The 21,168-nt window shown below is 31.2% G+C and overlaps 2 protein-coding genes across 5 annotated transcripts; one reads left to right on the top strand and one right to left on the bottom strand.

Moving 5' to 3' along the window:
* Positions 1-1,681: 1,681 nt before the first annotated feature.
* On the bottom strand, positions 1,682-9,082 carry LOC106660897 (probable ATP-dependent RNA helicase DDX23). Its single transcript, XM_014383927.1, has 13 exons — positions 8,600-9,082; positions 6,652-6,793; positions 6,163-6,314; positions 5,643-5,871; positions 5,194-5,318; positions 4,639-4,775; positions 4,442-4,575; positions 3,203-3,481; positions 3,019-3,142; positions 2,799-2,914; positions 2,470-2,730; positions 2,223-2,397; positions 1,682-1,982 (listed from the first exon to the last, which is right to left on the bottom strand). The coding sequence occupies exons 1-13, from the start codon at positions 8,770-8,772 to the stop codon at positions 1,756-1,758; spliced, it is 2,274 nt and encodes a 757-aa protein (XP_014239413.1). The 5' UTR covers positions 8,773-9,082; the 3' UTR covers positions 1,682-1,755.
* A 2,976-nt stretch (positions 9,083-12,058) lies between these two features.
* Positions 12,059-20,831, top strand: LOC106660845 (tRNA wybutosine-synthesizing protein 5-like). 4 transcript variants are annotated; one of them, XM_024225959.1, is made up of 5 exons: positions 12,059-13,045; positions 14,857-15,016; positions 17,857-18,070; positions 18,654-19,062; positions 19,380-20,831. In XM_024225959.1, the coding sequence occupies exons 1-2, from the start codon at positions 12,221-12,223 to the stop codon at positions 14,968-14,970; spliced, it is 939 nt and encodes a 312-aa protein (XP_024081727.1). In that variant the 5' UTR covers positions 12,059-12,220; the 3' UTR covers positions 14,971-15,016; positions 17,857-18,070; positions 18,654-19,062; positions 19,380-20,831. The 4 variants fall into 4 exon arrangements, with proteins under 4 accessions (XP_024081727.1, XP_024081725.1, XP_024081726.1 ...); XM_024225957.1 differs by having other exon boundaries at positions 19,122-20,831; XM_024225958.1 differs by having other exon boundaries at positions 18,654-19,259.
* Positions 20,832-21,168: the final 337 nt, after the last annotated feature.

Genomic DNA, 21,168 nt, shown 5'->3' with positions numbered 1-21,168 from the left:
TTGAGCAACCATGACTTTGATCCACTTGAACACACAACCTACAACCTTTTTAATTTTCCCTCTTTTTGCCTTATTAAAAGTTTGTAAATTAGTTTTAAAAAATGATCATTTAGTTAAAATATTTTTTTTTTTTGGAATTTTTTCATAATAAATATTTCATAATGGAATAAAATTTTACTAGTATACAGTGCCCTCCCTCCCCATGAACCCTTCACTCAATCAGAGATCAAATTCCTAATCAGTCACTTCATCCTGTCACATCCTTCAAAATCTTCCTAAAACTCAGTTCTTAGAACTGCTACTTTTAAATCCAATGGAAATTATCAATCTTAAAAACCATTCCCGAACCTTGAAAACCTTAGCATCTCCCTACATCATATAATCCTATCAGGTTGTTGCATTATTGCACAATTAAAAAAAAACAAAAAACGCTGAAATACTTATATCCCATCCTTAAAAGCTCCAATGCCATTACATCCCATCATTTTGATTCAGACATCCCTCTACCATTCAACAGTGCTACAAGGTGGTAGACATCATTATCATCAACATGAGGCGAACTTTCAATCTATTGGCACCCGGGCCAGCTCTAGAAATTCAAGGCCATCCTTCAATCACTTAATCCCCCTTCCTAAAACCCTATTGGTCTGATAAGTATGTACTTTCAATTACAAATCAGAACATCCTTCTTCCCTAACTACTATACTGCCGAACTACCAAAGGCAACATCCTTGGTCTCACTCTCTTTTCAGTGTACACTGCAGGCATTCCAATACAGTACTCTCACAAAAACAGTTTCAATAAAGCCAGACCAGTAGTGGCCTTCTGAAACTAATAGTACCAACTTTCCTCTTCAGAAGAATGGTTTGAGAAATGGATGAGATTCAGCAAATAACCATTTGCTGTATTATATCACCTCTCCTCTAATCTTGTCCCCCCCCCAAAAAAAAATGAAAGAGCGATGATATATGCTACTCAGAAGTATAATTGTCAACAGATTGAAATTCTAATTAGCCAAATTAGATAAACAGAATTGAACTGTAGGGTTCAACCAAGCGTCCCAACCTCCAAAGAATCCAGTCACTCCAGTTCAAAATCATTGCCCGTTTTGTATCTTATTTGTCCTCGGAAGCGCAATAAACCCCTGGGCCCTCATTCCAACCTCAAAGTCCAACACCTTTCATCCTGGGACTACCTATCAACAACCCTTTGAGCACAAATGGCCTGGCGGATTTCTTCCTAGTAAGGAATGTGAGTTTGGAGTAGGATTCGGTTGATGAATTACTTTCTCCACTCTCAATATTTTATGATATAAAATTCATAAAGACAGCAAAGTTGTTTGTAGCGCCCTAGCGCTGCTGCAACACCCCTGCACTCAACTAATGTTCTAGATTCTAGAATGTGCTATTATGCAAAAATGTTGAGCTCTCTTGGTTTAATATTAATTATTAATTATTGTTAATAACTAATTTTTGTATGAAATATACGTTAAAAGGCCTGTTAATTATTCTTCAAAATAATTTTTAAACGTTAAAATCATCATTAAATTTGATTAAAATCTTATAGCTTAAGAGATTGGTTGTGGCCAATCAATATACTTTAGAGATGTATGTACATATTTTGAATTATAGTTTAAATATAATATCGATATAGGCTATATTGCTTGAAAGAACACACAGGATGAAATAGTTATAAAACTTGCGTTTTATTTTCTTTCAAATAAACATAATAAATCCACACATAATGGGGGGGGGATTAAGCAAATATTTTTTCTTCTCTCCTTTTTTTCGCAACTACCACCGTTCCCGGCTTGTGTTGAGCTTCTGGATGGTTTAAAAGTTCAGGTGGGCAACTGGAAACTGGGGAGGAGATTATTATTTGTTTCAAATCGTAAAATAGTGCGGAATCATCTTTCGTAAGGAATGTGACAGCCACTCCAGTCTTTCCAGCTCGACCAGTTCTACCAATTCTGTGAGTATAGTCTAAAACAAAAGAATTAGTTTATACTAAAAGTATTAAAAACATATTAATATACTTCTTTAATGCGTGGATATATCATGTAAAATACCATATTTAATCGATTTTTATGACTGACTAAATGATTATATTTATATTATCTCTCTAATAATTAATAATAATTATGCGCTTGCACACAATAAATGTGATATAAACTTGCAAAAAAAAAAAAAAAAAAATTGGTTCTGAAAAAGCAATTAGCTCACCTTCGATAGTTTTTGCCATATCATAGTTAATAACCATAGATACATCCTTGATGTCAATTCCTCTTCCTGCAACGTCAGTAGCTACAAGGATATCTTTAGTTCCAGACTTCAAGCTGGACAAAGCATATTCTCTCTGTTCTTGTCCTTTGCCTCCATGAAGTGTGCAAGCGTTGTACTAAACAAAAAATTTATAAAATAAATTAAATCTGTAGATAGCATTTTTGATAAAATAATAAACAATATTTACTCCAAGTTTTTCTAGCCCTTTAGCTAATACATCCGCTCCCTTCTTTTGGTTTACAAAAATAATAACAGGTGGTTCAACGCCTCTGTTCAACAATTCCATTAGTTTCTTTCTCTTATCTTGTTCCGTCATCATGTAAACGATTTGTTCCGTTCTTTCTGTTGGTTTACCAGCTGAACCAATGTAGACAACAGCAGGTCTCCTCAAATAAGTACGTGCCAACCTTTCAACCGCGGCAGGCATTGTTGCGGTGAACATGACAGTCTGAATATAAAATATTTACACTGTGTAAAAAGCATACTCATAGAATAATTTTGTATTGGGAGACTTACTTGACGGTATTTTTTTTTAGTGTAATAATTTGCCAAAAGTTTTGTTTCATCTTCAGCGTCATCATTATCTGGTTTCAAATTTGACACTGGCATATAATCCAATATTTTCTGTACATCTAAAATTAATTTGAATCAAGATTAGTTTTGGGATATATTTGAACAATGCATATTTTTCTATCTTTCACATAATATTAGCATTAATAAATTAAATTATTTTTACCTGGTTCAAAACCCATATCAATCATCCTATCTGCTTCATCAAGAACGATATATGTACACTGATTCAGCACCAAATAACGATTTTCCAACACATCAATTAATCTACCAGGTGTCGCTATTACAATCTAAAACCAAAGGTAATATATATTAAATCTTATCAATAGAAAAATTACAAATGCACATACTTCACAACCCAAACGTAATCTAAATCCTTGCTCCTCTCTGGAAAGTCCACCAACTACAACAACGGTCCTGATACCAAGAGGAGTACCAAATTTGTTTGTTTCTTCTTCTATTTGTTGTGCCAATTCACGTGTAGGCGCTAAAATTATGGCGTATGGTCCTTGGTCAGCGTCTTCTAATCGTTCAATCTTAGGCAGCGATTGGATCCACATTAATAGAGGAATGAGGAATGCCAATGTTTTTCCTGAACCTGTTTCAGCAACTCCAATAATATCACGATTCTGAAAACAAATAATATACATGTAATCATTATTGCAGCAATTCTCATAAATTACAGGGTTTTAGAGTGGATGGATGAGGGTTGAAAAGAAAAAAGGAGGGAAAGAGAAGGTAAGACTAGTTAATATCTATACCATGATGGAGAAAAGGTAAGTGAAATCACAGTTGACGTTGGGACTATAGCACAAAAGAATGGCAAAAAATTATCTTTTGATCCCAGAAGTAAAAAATCCCCTGGGCATAATCTAATTACCTCCACCATTCTTCAAAATCTCAAACAAAAGTCCGTACTTTTCTTAACCACAATATATAATGCCATCCTACCATTCACTTTCCTCTCTTATGGAAATATTCCGTCGTTATTCTCTTTCCTAAAGCTCACAAACCTCTCAACCACGTATCTGCTTACAGACCCATCAGTATTCTTCCTTCATTGTCCAAAATTCACAAAAAACTTCTTTTAAAATGCTTCATACCCATTCTAGACAATCATGAAATTATTCCTTCTAATTCAGCTTCCATCCTTATCATTCCAAAATCCAACAAGGTTTCTACTCAAGAGAATAAAGGTGAATGCCTAGATGTAGCAAATCCTTTCTAACCAGCTGCTTGAGAGTGAGGTGGGGCAACAGTTCTCAAAAATTAGACAGATACAAACTGGTGTACCACAAGGGAGCATTCTTGGTCCCATCCTTTATATTGTTTATACTGCTGACCTACTTTGCATACCATCATCACCACCATGCAGACAATACTACAATTTTGCCCTCAAATTCGAAACCTATGCAAGCTACCTCCAACACGCAAAAATACTGAGAACTTATCTTTTGATTAAAATTAGTTCAGCTATAGAGCCTATATATATATATATTATTAGTAGAAAATGTAAAAAGAATAGGAAAAACTTTTCAAAAGAAACACTGTAGGAAAAAAGTGGATATAAATGTTTTTTTAAGTCTTACTTGTAAACCAATTGGAATAGCCTGTCTTTGAATTGGTGTAGCATCTTTATAACCAACTTTATCAATAATCTCCATGATTTCTGGTGGGAAATTGACCTCTTTCCAACTTCTAATTGGATCTGGGATTCTTCCTCCTGTAGAATAAATTAAATGTCATCAATTGTTCTGGCTTAACATAATAATATAATGTCACTTGCCTTTAATAGTGATATTGTAATCCTCTCGAAATATTCGCCAGTCCCTTTCAGTCATTTCAGGCAGATCCTTTTCTGACCAGTGTCGGTCATCCCACTTTTGTTTGTCTTCCTTCTTTTTAACCTTTTTCAAACGTACCCTTAAATTTTTTAAATAAGATTAAAACCCAAATTTTAGTGTAATTAGTTCACTAGTTTAGTAATTTTATTATAAATTAACATGTTGAAATTATGACAAAACAAATATAGGCAGACCAATATTGGATCTGAACAAACTATAGATTTATTATCCAAGTTCTAGTTAAATAAATAGATATTTTGTGAATATATATTTTGATTCGTCAATTTTTTTTTCTTTTCGAAAAAGGAAAGTTTACACAAGGATGAAGCAATGCAAATTTTGTAATGAAATCTATTTATTTTTAACTTTCTACCTAACGTTGGATTTTTTTTATTGCTGATTTCTCAATTTTTCATATAAATTTTTCTTTACCAGATTCATCAGATAACATATTTTAATAATAAATTTCAACTTGATAAAATAAGAAAAAGTCATACTTCTCTTGTTCTTTTTCAGCTTCCGTTCTTCTCTTTTCTAGAAGATCGCCATAAAATTTCGATTGATCTCTCTTTTGAGCTTTAATGTCTATTCCAGCAACATTTCCCCTGCCAAAAAATTGTACCTAAAACAATATATCTTGCATTAATAACAAATGCAACATTTTCCATAAATTTTCAGCCTTTAAAAAACCATAATTTGTCATAAAAATATTTTTTTTCCATCTTTCAATAAAGTAGGGCAATTACTATTATGTTAAAAATGTATGAAAAAAGGGAGTAAAAAAGTGCAATATGATTGGCAGAGTAAATTTCTCAATCCATTAATTAAAACTGAATTATGATTATTTTTTATATACCTTTACATAAACAATTAGTTATTTAAAAAAATAATTTACCATCCATCAATTAAATTTTGTAAATAAAATTTTAAAATTAAATTTGTATACCTGATGTCTTTCTTTGTACAGTGGATTGTAATCTACAGATGTGTCTTCTGAGGCATCCCAATCAAATACAAATTTTCTATCATTTAATCTTCTGACCCTCCTCTTCTTTTTAATTAGACCTAAATATCTCTCTTTGATGGCTTCACCTTCTTTTTCCTTGTCTTTTATCAACTCTTTGTCCTCGTTGGACCTAATCTCGGGTTGAGACCCTCTTGGCTGTCGTTCTCTTCTGCAATTTATATAAATTTAAAATTAATGTAATTTTTTAAAATGTCTTAGTATACCAGACGTAAAGACACCTAATGTTTTTAGGAAAAAAGAGGCTTCCCATATATAAAAAAAAAAGACTAATAAATAAAACATATATCATTAGCGCTGATCTACAATAATTTGACAAAGCTTTAAAGCATTAAGGTCAATCAATATGATTAATGTGGGATCATTTTATTATAAATTTTAAATAGACATATCCTCATTTAATTGAATTTAATTAATTAGTGTGTGATAAATTAGTGAATACCTATTATCATGTTCTCTCCTATTTTCATCTGGCACTCGGAAAGACTCAAATTTTTTCTTTTGTTCTTCCAATTGTTTCCTTTGCAACTCTACCTCCAACTGTCTTTTCCTTATTGCCTCAGCCGCACGTTCCTCTTTTGTAAGAAATTTAGGCTAGAAAAAGTAAAAAAATTCATAATCACACACTCCCACGCTTTAAATATTACATTCTCTATTTACATATTAATTTAATGTGCTTTTCTAATGATGAATATTTAGGTACAAAGAAACCAGGTATTCTATGGTAGCTGATTTATTAACTACTATTATAATTTAATAACTACCACAGAATACTTGGTTCCGTTTTAGCTAAATATTCATAATTAGAAATGCACTGTCTGTCACACTGTGGACTTAACATTACTACTGGGAATTAATTTAATAAAATATAACGCTTGTAAGTGTAATAATGGAAGTAAAATCTAGTTTTAAAATTTAACAACATGCAAACCTTGCTTTTTGCTTCTTCTTCGGCTTTCTTCTTCGCCAAGAGTTCTTCTAAAGATAATGGCTCTTTTTTTTGTGTGGGAACTTCATTCTTGTTTTCTTCCTGTTTTTTTAAATCTGCCTTAGAGTCAATCTTGTTATGGTTTCTAGAAAGTTTAAAAATATTTAAATACATTGCCAGTAAAAAATGCATGCTCAATTTTGTTTAAAAAAAATATGAATAAACAAATAATTCGTGAATGAATAAATGGAAATCGTGAGATGCGGTCTGGCATGACGTAGGTTTCAGAAAAACATTTTCTTTATTGAGATCATCTTCAGGGCCTGGGATTTACAAACATTTTTACAAACATTGTTTATATTTAACAAATACATGTAGGATGTGGAAAAAAGGTAATTTTTACAATGCAAAAAAATTTTTTTTAAATATTCAATCAAAGTATTTCTACTCACTCAAAGTGTCAGTTTTCTGTGTAATCACCACACATTTAAACAAATAATATATAAATGCAATCCACAATGCCAATTTCAAAGTACACATTACGATCGGGACATATATTACGTTGTTACATGAGTCAAACATTGTAAAAGTTAAACATCTGCTATCCCACAAATGCCCCAAGACTATATCGTCATGTCCTCACTAAGCATGATTAGTTTAATTAATTTTCATTGACCACAGAAGACAAAGAGTTTATTAAAATACAAAAAATCTAATAAAATTATCAAATCAAATGAGGCTGGACAAGGGAAAGTTAGATGAGTCCTATTGGCCCGGAACACTTTTGTGGCATACCAAACTGCCAAAAAATGTGGATCCATCAGACAATGGTTTACAAATAAATCCAAACAATGTAAATTTAGTCCAGCACAAAGGCCTGCGAAAAAATTCATCAAATGACCATAGCAGGAACTAACAAACGAAATACTAGCATGTTAGGACTAGAACTAGAATAGTAGTTTGAGTGCTGACTGGACAATGCAGACTCTGGAGAAATATAAATAGACTCGGAAGAAACAAGCTTGAGCAAATATTTCCAGGAAGAAAAAGACAGCGGAGCATGTTCTCTGTTGGTACAAAGTATAATGCAGGTTGATTCCTACAACTGAAAGAGGAAAAACCCAGGCCTTTTCTAAAGAAAAGGGTACATACGAGAATTCTTGAAAAAGTTTTGAGATTGGTAGAAAGCTAATAGACACATACTGGTTGCGGTACATTGGGTGTAAAGAGTTAGTCTCCTTTTCAATCTAATCTAATCAGATGAGGCAGGAGCCAAATTCCCTTACATATTACTTTTCCTAGAACCAATCACTTGTACGTTATTTTCTCCTTAAGTAACATATTTCTCTCTAGACCTAAATACAATTTATCTGTCAGTTTATCACATATGGCATTATGTCAGAAAATTGACCACTTCTATTCAGTGAAATGTCCAGTATTTAGCTTGGACTTAAGGATCTCATTTATTTTCGGCTTTTTAATAGCTTTACTGATTATCCAAAGCTAGTTTACATCAACAGATGTGCTCCTATCCAGCCACTCATTGGTTTATAATTAATTTTTTGCCAAACCACACACTCACACAACAATAAAAATAATGAAAACTGATGCAACTAAAAAAACAAATAGAAAAACTAGACTAAAGCTGAGCCACAGTTTAGTAAATTGTTCAGTTTATTTTTCCGTTCTAGATTGAGGTAAACTGACAAAAATTTCAATGAAAATGGCAATGGAGATCTTTAAGGAAAATGATAACCAATTGAGTGAGAAGCACTGCATTCGTCAGCATAGAGCAGTGGCGCAAAAATACTGGCATCACTAGAGGCTCAGCTATGCCAAGTTACAGAACAACTAACTGTTTGGTGTAACACAAAAAACAATTACTCGATTTCAAATATTATGCAAACAGAAATAAAATGTAATCACAAGTGTGAAAAGATTAACAACTTACTGGTTTGACTTCCCATCATCCTTATTTGCTCTTTTAAATCTATCCCGGTCTCTATCCTTCTCTCGACTTTTACTTCTTGATCTTCGCGAACGACTTCGTGATCTCTTCCTTTCTCTTCTGTCCCTCTCACGACTCCTACTTCGTCTCCTTGCATTCACCCTATCGTTGCCCATGGCTTTTGTTTTATTTTGTTGTTTTATTATTTTATGGTTAAAATACTAGAATAGTAAGTAATAGATGGGAAAAAATCAACTGTTACATCCTTAAGCAGCCGGCAACCATTTATGATGTACTCCTGTATTACCAAAACAGCACTTGAGAAAAAAAACTTCTTAGGTTTATTGTTAAGTTGTTAAATCTCAAATTAAACCCATTCCTTAAAAAGAAATATAAACCAGTAATCTCAACCAAAACAAACGTTGAAGCCGAACAATATAAATATATCGAAACGCAAGAGAACGTTTACCACGCAGAAATAGTATCGAAGCTTTATTCGATACCAGCACTTTTTACTCGATACTTCTGGTGAGGTATCAAATTGAATCAAATTAAAAAGAGAAAATTGTTTGCTATTGCTATTAGTCTTGCCTACACATAATTAGATATGAAAAAAAGCACTGAAAGTTGACTTGATCTTCCTTAAAAAAGTTTATAATTATTCAAAAGCAGCCTACTTTAGAATAACGTGATGAAAATAAAAAGTGTATGCCTTCCAAAAAATATTTTAGAAGAGCGAAAGTGATAAAATTCTATATTTTACAAGTTAGAACGACAAATTTTTAACCCATTTTTTAAATTTAGAAGCATCTTTTGTCCACATATCTCAACTTCAAAACAATCAACTCAATTATCTACAAATTATGTCTCGGAATAAAACTAATCTACTGACAAATTTCACAATTTAATTATTACAGTTTCTTATCTTTTTCAATAACAGAGGAAAAATTAAAAAATACTATGTAATACGTAGTACCGAATGGTCGATACAAGTCAAGTAATCGATACTATTTCCGACTAGCGAGAACCCCACTACCAAGTGGAAAGTAGTAAGTACCTACAGGTTACACTAGCGGAAGGTTCAGTCGGAAGGTACTGGCGTGAGGCGTCTGTATACTTTTTTTGCATGAACCTGCAAAATATGAGATTTCGGCAAAACCAGTGATAATTTGAAAATAGCTGGAATATTTACAAGTTTTAGGGTTAAACAACTTTTACGATAGGCAATGGACCAGAAAAATAGCGACCAGGCAGCCAAAACGCCTATGATGTACATTTGTGGAGGTATGCTTTCATTTAATCTTTGCTTTAGGGTTTCACACCTAATGTGAAAAATTGTGCAAAGAAATCAATTATTAGATTAAAAATAAATCAAACTTGTAAAAAGTATCACAAAAAATAATAGACTAATAACTAATTTGACTAATATGGTTGTGTTTATAATATTCAATATGCTTAAGTGTATAAAAAGTGACACTCTGAGGCTAATTAATGGAAGAAAGGATTAAATGAGAAAATAGCAGCTCAGCAACATAAAATCATGCAGTCGTAAACTATAGAAGAAAACTAAACAACTGATCCATTTGTTAGGACTTGTGTTGCCACTACAAGAAGTTAATTTTTTTTTTTTTCCATTCCTATTTTAAGTATTTTTTTCATTTTTGGATATGCATTTTGGAGCTTAGCCTGCCTCCTCATCAGACCTATATCAGAGTTACATCCTTGGTATATTGGTAAGAAAAGAACTGCACTGCCGTTTTGTTCCAAAGGAAAAATGAGAAAACATGTTTGTTGTACTAGTCTGTATTCAATTAAAAAATTGTTATATATGTCCTTGATTATCCATATAGTAACTTAAACTTTTAGCACTGAATTTTTTAAATCATTACAAATATTGATTTTCTCTTTCATTTTATTCATTTATTATCTTTTTGTTTTGCAGAATGCCATCGAGAGTACACTATAGGACCAAGGGATCCAATTCGATGTATAGAATGCGGTTACAGAATAATGTACAAAAAGAGGACCACAAGGCGTATCCTTTTTATTACATATTTTACTAATCCATGTAATTAATACATTTTTGACAGATTTAGTTTCCTTAACCTTTTTTTACAGTGGTTGTTTTTGATGCTCGTTGAATTATTTTACAAACAAAAAATTTAATTTTAAGAATATTTTGTAAATAAAGACTTTTAAAATTGTACTTAATCTTATTGTTCCCCCCCCTATTTTGCTTTAAAAAGATTAAACAAAGAAGAATTTATTATTAATTTTTGTTATAAAAATATTACAGTGGAAACGTTATATGTATAAGGGGCAACTTTTATTATTCTTTATTTTGTTTTTTAAATATTGTTCAGCATGGCCTGAAAGTGAAAATATTTAGAAAATGTTTCTCCAAAGTAATTGAAATAAAATTCGGCACAGTGCTGAGAGATGAATAATAATAATTTGTTTCTAAAAGTGGATCAGGGATTTGGTACAATAAACAAAACTTTTATAAGTTTGCCAAGATTTTGGCTTATCTATTTTGCCTTCCTGAGGGCAAATTTATAAAAAAATTAAAAAATACAAGGCGAAAGATGCTTTGCCTAAGGAAGGTGAAATATTTACACCTGAAAGCTTAGCAAGTTTATAAAATTTTGTTTATTGGGCCACATCCCTGATTGATGTAGCAATTTTAATTAATTTGGATTTTTTTTTTTAATTTATTTCAATTACTTTGGAGATGGTAGGGTGAGCATGTTGATTCCCTTTTTACAAAAAATGGTATTACTCACAGATTTTTTTGGTTTTTCTATGAGTAGAAATGAGTGAAAATCTGTGAATAGAACCATCTTTTCCTTGATGCACTTCTAGAAATAACATGCTGGTCGACTACATCCTTACTGAAGAAGTTCGCTCTACTGGCTAGAAGGATGATATGGTGCTTAAAGGATAAGATTGGTGAAAGTGAATACCAAGATCTTTGATAATTTTTACTCTACTTAATATATATGACATAAGGGGAGGATAGGGTAGATTTAAGTCTGCTAAAAGAGTTGCATTTCTTAATGTTCATTGTCATATATATGATGCACCTTCCAGGTCCTTTTCCTTTTCCAGGTTAACTAGTTTGGACTGTAATTAAACGTAGTCACATTCAGAATGGTTCTCAGATTATTTTGTGGTCATGTGTGAATTGAAGAAAGTGTGAGGTCACATTAAGAGCAGATTCATCGTTATAGCAGTTTTAAAGATGTTAATTGCTATTATCAAGCAATTCCCTGTACTCTTATGTTTTTAAATATGTATAAATGTATGGTGGTGTTTTTTTCTAAACTACTTATATTTTTCTCATCTTAAATATTTTATTTGAATCCTGTTTTTTGTCTTTCAATTTCGATATTTATTAATCGATAGATATTTTGTATACATATTGGTTTTTCAGGCATAGGTTTTATCATTGTATAATCTAAAACCTCTCGGTTGTTTTACCTGTAATCCTGAATATTTGTAGAACGTTGTAATTTTACTATTTGGTCTATTAAATCATAATTGCTGTTTTATTTCTTCTTCAGAAACTGCCAGGCTATATAATATTATTTCCTGGAGTTTGTTGGACGATGACGGTAAGCGATCATGTCCATTGAAATTAAACCTGTAGAAATATATGATTATGTTTCAAAAGATCATTTTCAACAATTCATCGCAAATGAGCGGAGGCCTTTACTCATTAAAAACATAGATATAGGAGATTGCATTAAAAAATGGACAGTAGATTACCTGGCTGAGGCTCTAGGTGAAAATGAAGTTAAAGTTCATGTAAGCCCAGTGGGCAACATGAGTTTTATAAACAAAAACTTCACATATAAAACGCTTCGTTTTGATGAATTTATAAGACGAGCAGCTGCTGAAAAAAACACCAAGTGGTTTCTGTGTGAAAACGAACGCTATTATCTTCGATCAACCGGTTCAGATCGAAGGGGAAAAGATGTTGCCAATGTGGAAAAACAATTTCCGCAAATATCGCGTGATATAAAGTACCCAGAACTATTCGACAAATCAGATTTCTTCTCCAGCGTTTTTAGAATTGGGTCTTGTGGCGTTCAGATCTGGACGCATTATGACATCATGGACAACATACTATTGCAAATATCTGGAGAGAAGCGGGTCGTGCTTTTCAGCCCGCATGACACCCAGCATATGTATCTGAATGGGGATAAATCGGAAGTGCTTGACATTGACTGTCCGAATGTGGAAAAGTTTCCGAATTTTGTAAAAGCGACTCAGTATGAATGCATTATGAAACCGGGTGATGTACTGTACATACCAGCATTGTGGCACCACAATACGACTGCAAAAACATTTGGAATAGGGGTAAATGTTTTTTGGAAAAACCTGCCACATGAGCTCTATGATAAAACTGATGTTTATGGCAATAAAGACCTTCTTCCAGCTGCAAAGGTAGGTTTTTAAAAATTAATTTAATTACTTTTATTTCTCTACATACTCCACAAATAGTATAGCATGTAATAAAGGTGCAAAAATCTATTTATTTTATTTTTTATTTATTTATTAATTTTGTTAATAAGATTAAGGACATTACATATAATTAAGGGAACAAATTCAATTTTGTAATAAATTGAAAAAACATTCCAAAGTTTTCTTTTTTGACGAGGTGAATTCTGGATGAGATGCTAAATAACCCTCTTGCTGCCTCCAGTGCTTCACATCTTGAATAAGGAAGCTGGCGATATTGCTAGTCCAAATCTCTGCATGTAATGTTAGGTTCATGAGTACAGATCAATTTGACTAATTCTTCAATAGCTGGGGAAAAATGTCTTGTTTCTTCCCTTCTGTTGACCTGCTTCATGCAAGATTCTATTTTTAACAGTCTATCAGAAGGTGTTTTCTAATTACGGATGAGATATAACTGGGCGCTGTAGTCTACCAGTAGCTGGATGTCTTAGGCAGCCTCCTTAGCCAGTAGATCTGCCTCTTTATTACCTTGGATGTCAACATACACTTTTACTCAAAGTTTCTGTTTTCAACATTAGAAATATCAACCACTTTTTCACTTACGAACACTCTGGATCAAGGTATGGTCTTGAAGAATTAAATTGGTTTTCAATGAAATTTAAGATCACCTATAAAAACTTAAATATGTCAATCTGTAGACATATTTAAGATTGTTTTGCCTTGATGATCTTAAAATAACTCACTAAACTTGCTTTCTTCTTCAAGACCATACCTTGATTCAGTGTTTGTAAGCTTTTACTCCAAGCAAAGACAATTAGTTTGTTGTATTCCTTCATCACTGAGTCACTTTGCTTGAACCCTAATGTCCTCACATAATTGGATATGATTTTTTATATTTTTTATTCTTTATCCATATAAATAACATTTTTTATTCCTGCCAAATAGCACCTGGCCTGTGTTAATCATGAGACTTAAAAATCGCAAGCTCCTCAGCCTGGTTATAAGAGCAAAATTGTCCTAGTCTAGAGTGAATTTTTTCGTTCATGTTATAATGCACTGGCCAATCATATTCACCCTCATTGCTGTGCAGAATTTTGTTCCCTTGGATTATTTCATAATTTTTGGTGAGCTGTTTAACCTTAATGGGAGTGATGTTAGTCACCAAGCATGCTATATGGCATTTCGTTAATCATTTTTATGGCAAAAAGCCTTTGAGCTCTTCATAATGTATGAAATTATTCTTGATTCATCACGCCCATACTGAGCTTGCTTGCTTAATCCTAGAAATAGAGATAAATTCTTGTTTTAGAGAGCTTCTTGTTTTATGCCCCCATACATCCGTGCACACAGATCATTTATGATTTTTATTGAGGATTCAGCAACTCTGGGATTTCCAGATAATTTTCCGGTTTACTAATAAAACAAATACTTCATTTCCGGCACTCATTCTATTTGATCTTTTACTAAGAACACACTCATTTCCCTTGTAACTCTCAAAAGTAGGTGACTCAAAACCAAAAATTTACTTACATTCTAAGAAGTTAAGTTGTTTCAATTAATAAAATCAAACATTTTGAATATATAAATTACCTTGTTTTAAAGTAAAAAGAATACACATCTTACCTTTATTTTATTAAGATTGTTTCACTGAATTCTGTTAATAAATGTGTAAAATGTTTGATTTGATTGCTTATTTATTTTACATGTTAAGCTTAATATTATAGAATTTTAGGGATGTTTAGAATGAAAGGAATAAATTTAATTGAAACATTTTTATTGTTGCTCTTTGATTGCAGGCACTATCTGATATAAATAAAGCTTTAAAGATTTTCAAAACACTGCCAGCCATGTATAAAGATTTTTATATACAGAGGGCAATTTCAGCTTTGGAAAAGGCAAGAGAATCATAATGATCAGTACATGGTTATGGTATTGGTAAATGAATATATGCAAAGTGTAAGTTCAAATTTGTAATATACATACATGTTTTATTTATTTGTACACTTTTAAATTTATTGCTGTAGATGTTTGTTTTTTATATTTATCACAATTTTGTTAATTTTCCCCTATTTTTTTCTTGATGAGAAATAAATATGGATTATTGTCCCATCTTCAGTGAAGAATTTTTGTGTAATAAATTGTTGGTTTCTTGTTTGTCCACCTTCTTGATTGTCCCCATGTATCTGTCTCCAGTATTTGTTTACATGCCCGATTTGTGCTTTTTCATTTTACACATCTCAATATTTTTCAAAATAATAACCTTTTTAACACTGTGAGTTGAAATATCAAACTTTCACCATAAAAATTTGGAAATAAAGGTTTTTTTACCTTTCTGATATACTGAAAACATAAAACAAAGAGTTGTCAGCTTTTATTATTTTGGTACGCATCCTTTCTCTTTTTAAGATTTCCTTTCAAATTTAATTAAATGTTTCATGAAGATTAACTTTAGATTCTTCTAAGTTACAAAATCAATATTATTCTTTCTTGTATATTCTATTGCTATATCAAACCTTCTATCTCTATTCTTTCACTCCTTTCTTATTCTCTTCATCTATTACATGTCAGTTGTTTTCCCACTTTTTGTTAAATGTGTGAATTGTCCCCTTAGACTGGCTTAGCCAGAAACTATAGCATAAACATGTAAAAGAGTAATTTTTCAGAAATTCTGACAGGTTTAACATAAATAATATAATATATGTGATCCAGTGATTTTACAATTAATGTGCTAAGCTAGATAAGGTCTGGATAGAAGAATATTTCGCTAGATGTCTTTTTTCTTGTTTTGGACTGCTGCAAAGCCTTTAGATCTGCAAAATGGACAATCATGAACTGACTTAAATTAGGGTAATAACTGCAAGTAATGAAGCAGTTTAAAAGGCCCCACATTCAGGAACCTATAAAGTAACAAAAGAAAAAACTTTTAATATTGTAAAAAATAAATGTTTTAAAGTTTTGTTTATAAATGTGTTCACTGTTGATGTTGAAATAAAAAACAATACTTTAGCAGGCCCCTGAGACAGGTTGTTAAATAGTTTGTATATAATATTTAGGTGATTTATCAAATGTTCTTCCAAATGTATTTTATTCAAAGACAAATTTATACATTATTTCAAAAATAAATTTAAAAATCCCATCACATTTCTTTATAATATACACCTTGCAATGTAACCCTTTTATCATAGCATTATTTTTTTGCAGATCTTTGTTCTTTTTTGAAAACCTCATGTATGAACCTCATCTAATGATTTTTATTTTATTTTTTAAATAACTTTATTCAGTGGGGACTGTGGTCGCTGAGTGGTTAACGTGATAGTCTCTCGAGTCTCGACTCTTGGCCCCTCTGTTGTGGGTTCAACGTCCACTGTTGCCACTGTTCCTTTTTTTTCCACGCTACCCTTACCCCAAACATATATCAAGCCAATTGCCAATTCATATCAGGCTAATATGTGAGTTCATAAGGCCAATTTTAAGTTAAATACTGTTCAAATTTTTTGGCACATGAATTTTTTCACAATAATTAATTCTAATTAACAAGGCTTTTGAAAAAGAACTTTTTTGATTTAAAAAAAAAATCAATGAAAATCTGACATAACAAAAATATAGGTCAGTTCTTTTTTTTATTATTATTATTTTTCCGATTACTATTAGTGCTGTTGCTTGCCAGTTGTTCTTCACACTTGCACCATAACTTTTGTAAAGGATGTACAAAGTTTGTCATTTTGTCAAATATTGCTTGACTTTTCTACAATGAAATGTTCGCGTTCTTCTATGGAGATAAATTGCTCGAAAAGTTTTCCCGACAAATCAGTAATGTAGAGATCTGGTAATCATACCCCATACTCGCCAGGTAAAACTGAAACTTTTTTTTTTTTTCTGCGGACATCATCTTGGTGAAAGCGAATGTTCTTGTTATCAGCTCTTCTCATTCACACACCGGAATAATTTTTTACACATTTTATTATATATTTATTTATTACATATTATATTTTTTTATTTAACAAAATATTAATTCAGTAAAGACAAAAACTGAGGGTGGCATATAAATATTGATGTTTTTCTCTAATCTGAAAAACACAAACATCTAGAAAATAATAAAAAGATTTTTAAATGTTTCTGTGTTTACAACGATGTTTATTTGTTGCTGATAAATTATAAAACTTTATTACAAGAATAATAATTAACAAAATGAGAGAGTGGCCTATAATTTTGGCTGGGAGTGTACTTTAGTAAAGTTTAACATGGAGAATAAGGTTAATTTTAAGCATGATACTTGCAGCATCAAGTATATAAATGAACCTATAAATTATTAATGCAAAATTTTGTGTATACATAAAAGTAAATTTTGATTTTTTTTAAATTTATTTCTGGGGCTAGTTTGATGAGTTGGTTAGCTAATTCCTAATTAAATATACATATAGTTTAATACTTAATTGTATTCAGCCTCTGGTCTGGTGAATACAAATAAATAAATTTAGATGTGATTCCTGTCTCTACAAATTAATCGACCCTGAAAGGGAAAATATTCAAAGGATCGAAATATCGAAATTTGTCGATAGTAATCACGACCGGTACTGGGCGTATATTTACATTTCTAACATTGTTTGATACGGGTACTGTTTACCTTTGTCTTGACAAATTCGTAGGGTCGTACCGTTATGTTCGATTTTTAGCCAAATACAAGGCAACTTTTGTGGAAGAGAGTTTATTAATGGTATAAATAAAATCTATATAATTATAAAAATAATTAATTAAATTATTTTTTTGTTAATTGTTGATTTTCCGTTTCCAAATAGGGCGATCTTTTCTGCAGATATGGAAGAATTGTGTCAAGATTACTTACAAAATATCACACCTGTGGCTCAAAGGATGGCAGAAGATATAACAAGAATTAAGAATGAAAATAAGACAATTTGGCCAAAATTAACTAATAAGGAAAGGAACGATCTAATTAATAAATTGCTTATAGATACCCATTTGGAAAGCCATTATCAAAACACATACCAAAATGTAAGAAATTGTATTATTTATTTATTTTACTCTCTAATGATGTTGCTTTTATTGTTATGATGTAATTTCATATTGAAGTCTTTGTGAGATGAACAATTAGTTATGTCATTTCTGAACATACTGGTCTGCCTGTGGTTGTTGTAATGTAGATTTATTATCAATTAGGAAAAGCATAACTATTTCTTTTGGATTGTTTCTGCATTTCTTTTAAAATGGGTGAACATTAGTTCTCTATTTTGCAGAATATCCTTTTGTTCTCCCTTTGTCAGAAACGTGGCATTTTATCATCTTCCGTGGTTTATTAGATTGTATTTGCAACAATTAACATATTTTTTTATTATTAGAGTACATTCATAGATGCTTCTCTAAATTTATTAGAAGTCTATCCCAAAGTGACTTAATGGTAGCTAATGATAGGTATCAGGATGAAGTGATCGACAACCATCCTGGCCCTGCTATCATCGCTGCTTCGGTCTGTCGTTCATGCTTAGCATTTACACATCTGGCAGACCAAAACTTCATGTTATCATCCTGCAGACATCAACGACCATCAGAAAATAATTTTATTATATTACTGTTTCAGAGTGCATTGCATTATGAATCGCTATCGACATTTTCATGGTTTTCAACGAGTCAGTGTAATCTTTGTAAATTTATCGACAATACACCCAATCGCAAGGTACTTTGTTCTGAAGTGATTAATAGTGTTCAAAAAAATTCTGTTAGTAATGAAAAGACAAAAGAACTAACCAAACCAACACAAAAAATGTCATCTGATGAAAAAAATAAGCAGAACACTTATGTGCTTAAACCAAAGAATCCACCTCCACCGCCTCCGTCAAAACCATCATTCGAAGATGAGAACGATATGCTTCAATCAGACATGCCAAAAACTGGGTTTGATTTCTTAGACAATTGGTAAAACCCACTGTACAATATGAATTAATTGGAACTGGATTTTTTCATCCATTTGATGGATCAGTTTAAAATATGTATGCCAATATTTAATTCTTTTAAAGATATTTTAAAACAAAGCTTTTATATGTTTTAGATGAAGTGCATTTGAAAAAACCAAGAAATCTGTTTTTTTGTTTTGTTTTTTACATTTTGAGCATCATTTGCGCAGCCTCTTTAACAGCCAGATGGGTCGAAATCTCAATAAAACTACAATATCAACACAGATTTCTTTGTAAGTTCAAATATCTTAATCTATATTGCAAACTGGGGAAAATGCAACATGAATTTGTATTTTTTTTTTAAATCTGGGATAAGTTCTTTCATCTAATGGACTGAGTGTTCTTCTTTTCAGGCCTTTTCCCTGAGGTAATACAAAATTGTAATATTAAAGGCTGATATCAATTATACCAAAGCTGTTAATATTTAATGTCAGGAAAAATATAGTTTTGTTTAATAAGTGCTTAAGAGCAATTGTACATTTTAATAGCTAAGCTCAATATTTACTTGAATTAAAAACATTTGAACCTCAAAAATTAAATTAAACGTCTAATTTTTTAAAAATTAAACAATTTTATTGAAAACCGTTGGTTTTGCACCAGGCTTTTCTCACTACAATATTTTCTGTTCTAATAACAGTTTGTAATAAAATTGGGGGACTGAACATAACAGTTTCCATTTCCTATTGTTGCTATTAACAATGTGATATTAAAGTTTAATGTTTCTACAAAGGTTAAAAAATAAATGTAGAATTTTGATGTTATTTTTAAAAAATCGTATAATTTTTTCTGTATTATGTTGTATACTTGAAAATATGAAGAGAAAAGCCTGTTCAAAAATTTCATTCTGAGTTGACATAACAATATGTAATACAAATCAAATTTAATCTGTTGAATAATACCAAGGTAGTAACATAAATTTAATATACTTAATTTTATTTAAGTGTGCTTTAAAAAATGTTCTTATCTGGGGGGAGAGAGAGAGAGAGAGAGAGAGAGTTGTGAAAAATAAAAATGTACGAAATAAGAATAGCCTTACATTATTTCTTGTTTATGAGAGATTTAATTTTATAAATTTCTTAAGAACATGATTTTAAGATAAAACATAAGCCTATTGCTTATATAATTATATCAATTGTCAATAAATTATTTATTTGATTCTGCAGAATCTAATTGTATACATGTGAAATGAAATGTAACGTAATTTTTTCGAGGATAAAATGTTTGAAATGTCTAAAATTTTAGAGTGACCAAGTGTAATAATTAATAACAATTAATTTATTTAAACATCAATTATGTATCGTGAAACATAATGTGCAAATACATAAATATATTTTGAAGAAAGATCAATCCTTTTCAATAGTTTGTTAGTATTGTATGTATATCGTAACATTTTAAGTAGTTCAATGTTTTATATTGTTTAGTCACTATTTTCAATACATATCAATATATATATATAAAAATAATGTATTTATAATTTTGTTTAAATCACTGAATAATTGCTCTGATTCAGCAATAGGACCAATTAAAACAGTAAAATTACTGTATTTTTTTTTCAAATAAATTTATTACTCTCAATATAATAAATAGCAGTTGTATAAGATTTGATTAGTAAAAGTGAATTTATGCAAATATAAGGAATTGTCAATTTCATTTTTTTCTTCTTTTGTTGTCGATGAAGGGTTGGATGTGAAAATATTGAAGTTATAAAGAAAAGAAAGAGAAAAATTGTAAACATCTTAAGAGATAAATTTCATAAGGGTTTGATATATGGACAGAAATTCATCAATAAACACAAAAATTGGTAATTTTTGTTTTAAATATTTGACCTTATGTGTACTCTAACTGCTAAACTAATTTAAAAAATTATGCGCCAGCCTTGCAGATTTAAACCTGAATGAACCTGAAATATAGACATTACCAATCATTTTGATAATAATTATTTTAATGCTTACACATGCTTTATTATGAAGAATAAAAAAAGTATGCCACTTAAAAACATTAAGACATTTAATAAAAATCTTGTTTACAATCAATCACCCCTCCAGTGTTGGCAGTCTGGAGTCAGACCTCAGTCATCTGTGCAGCCTCTGAGGTCCAGGGACTATCAGTAGCTAGCTCATCCCAGCCCCCAACGAAATCAGT

Source organism: Cimex lectularius, unplaced genomic scaffold, assembly GCF_000648675.2.
Source record: "Cimex lectularius strain Harlan isolate CLEC.00 unplaced genomic scaffold, Clec_2.1 scaffold81, whole genome shotgun sequence".
In the NCBI taxonomy this organism is placed as follows: domain Eukaryota; kingdom Metazoa; phylum Arthropoda; class Insecta; order Hemiptera; family Cimicidae; genus Cimex; species Cimex lectularius.
Note: the sequence above shows the minus strand (reverse complement) of the source record. Positions and strands in the feature narration are given on the sequence as shown.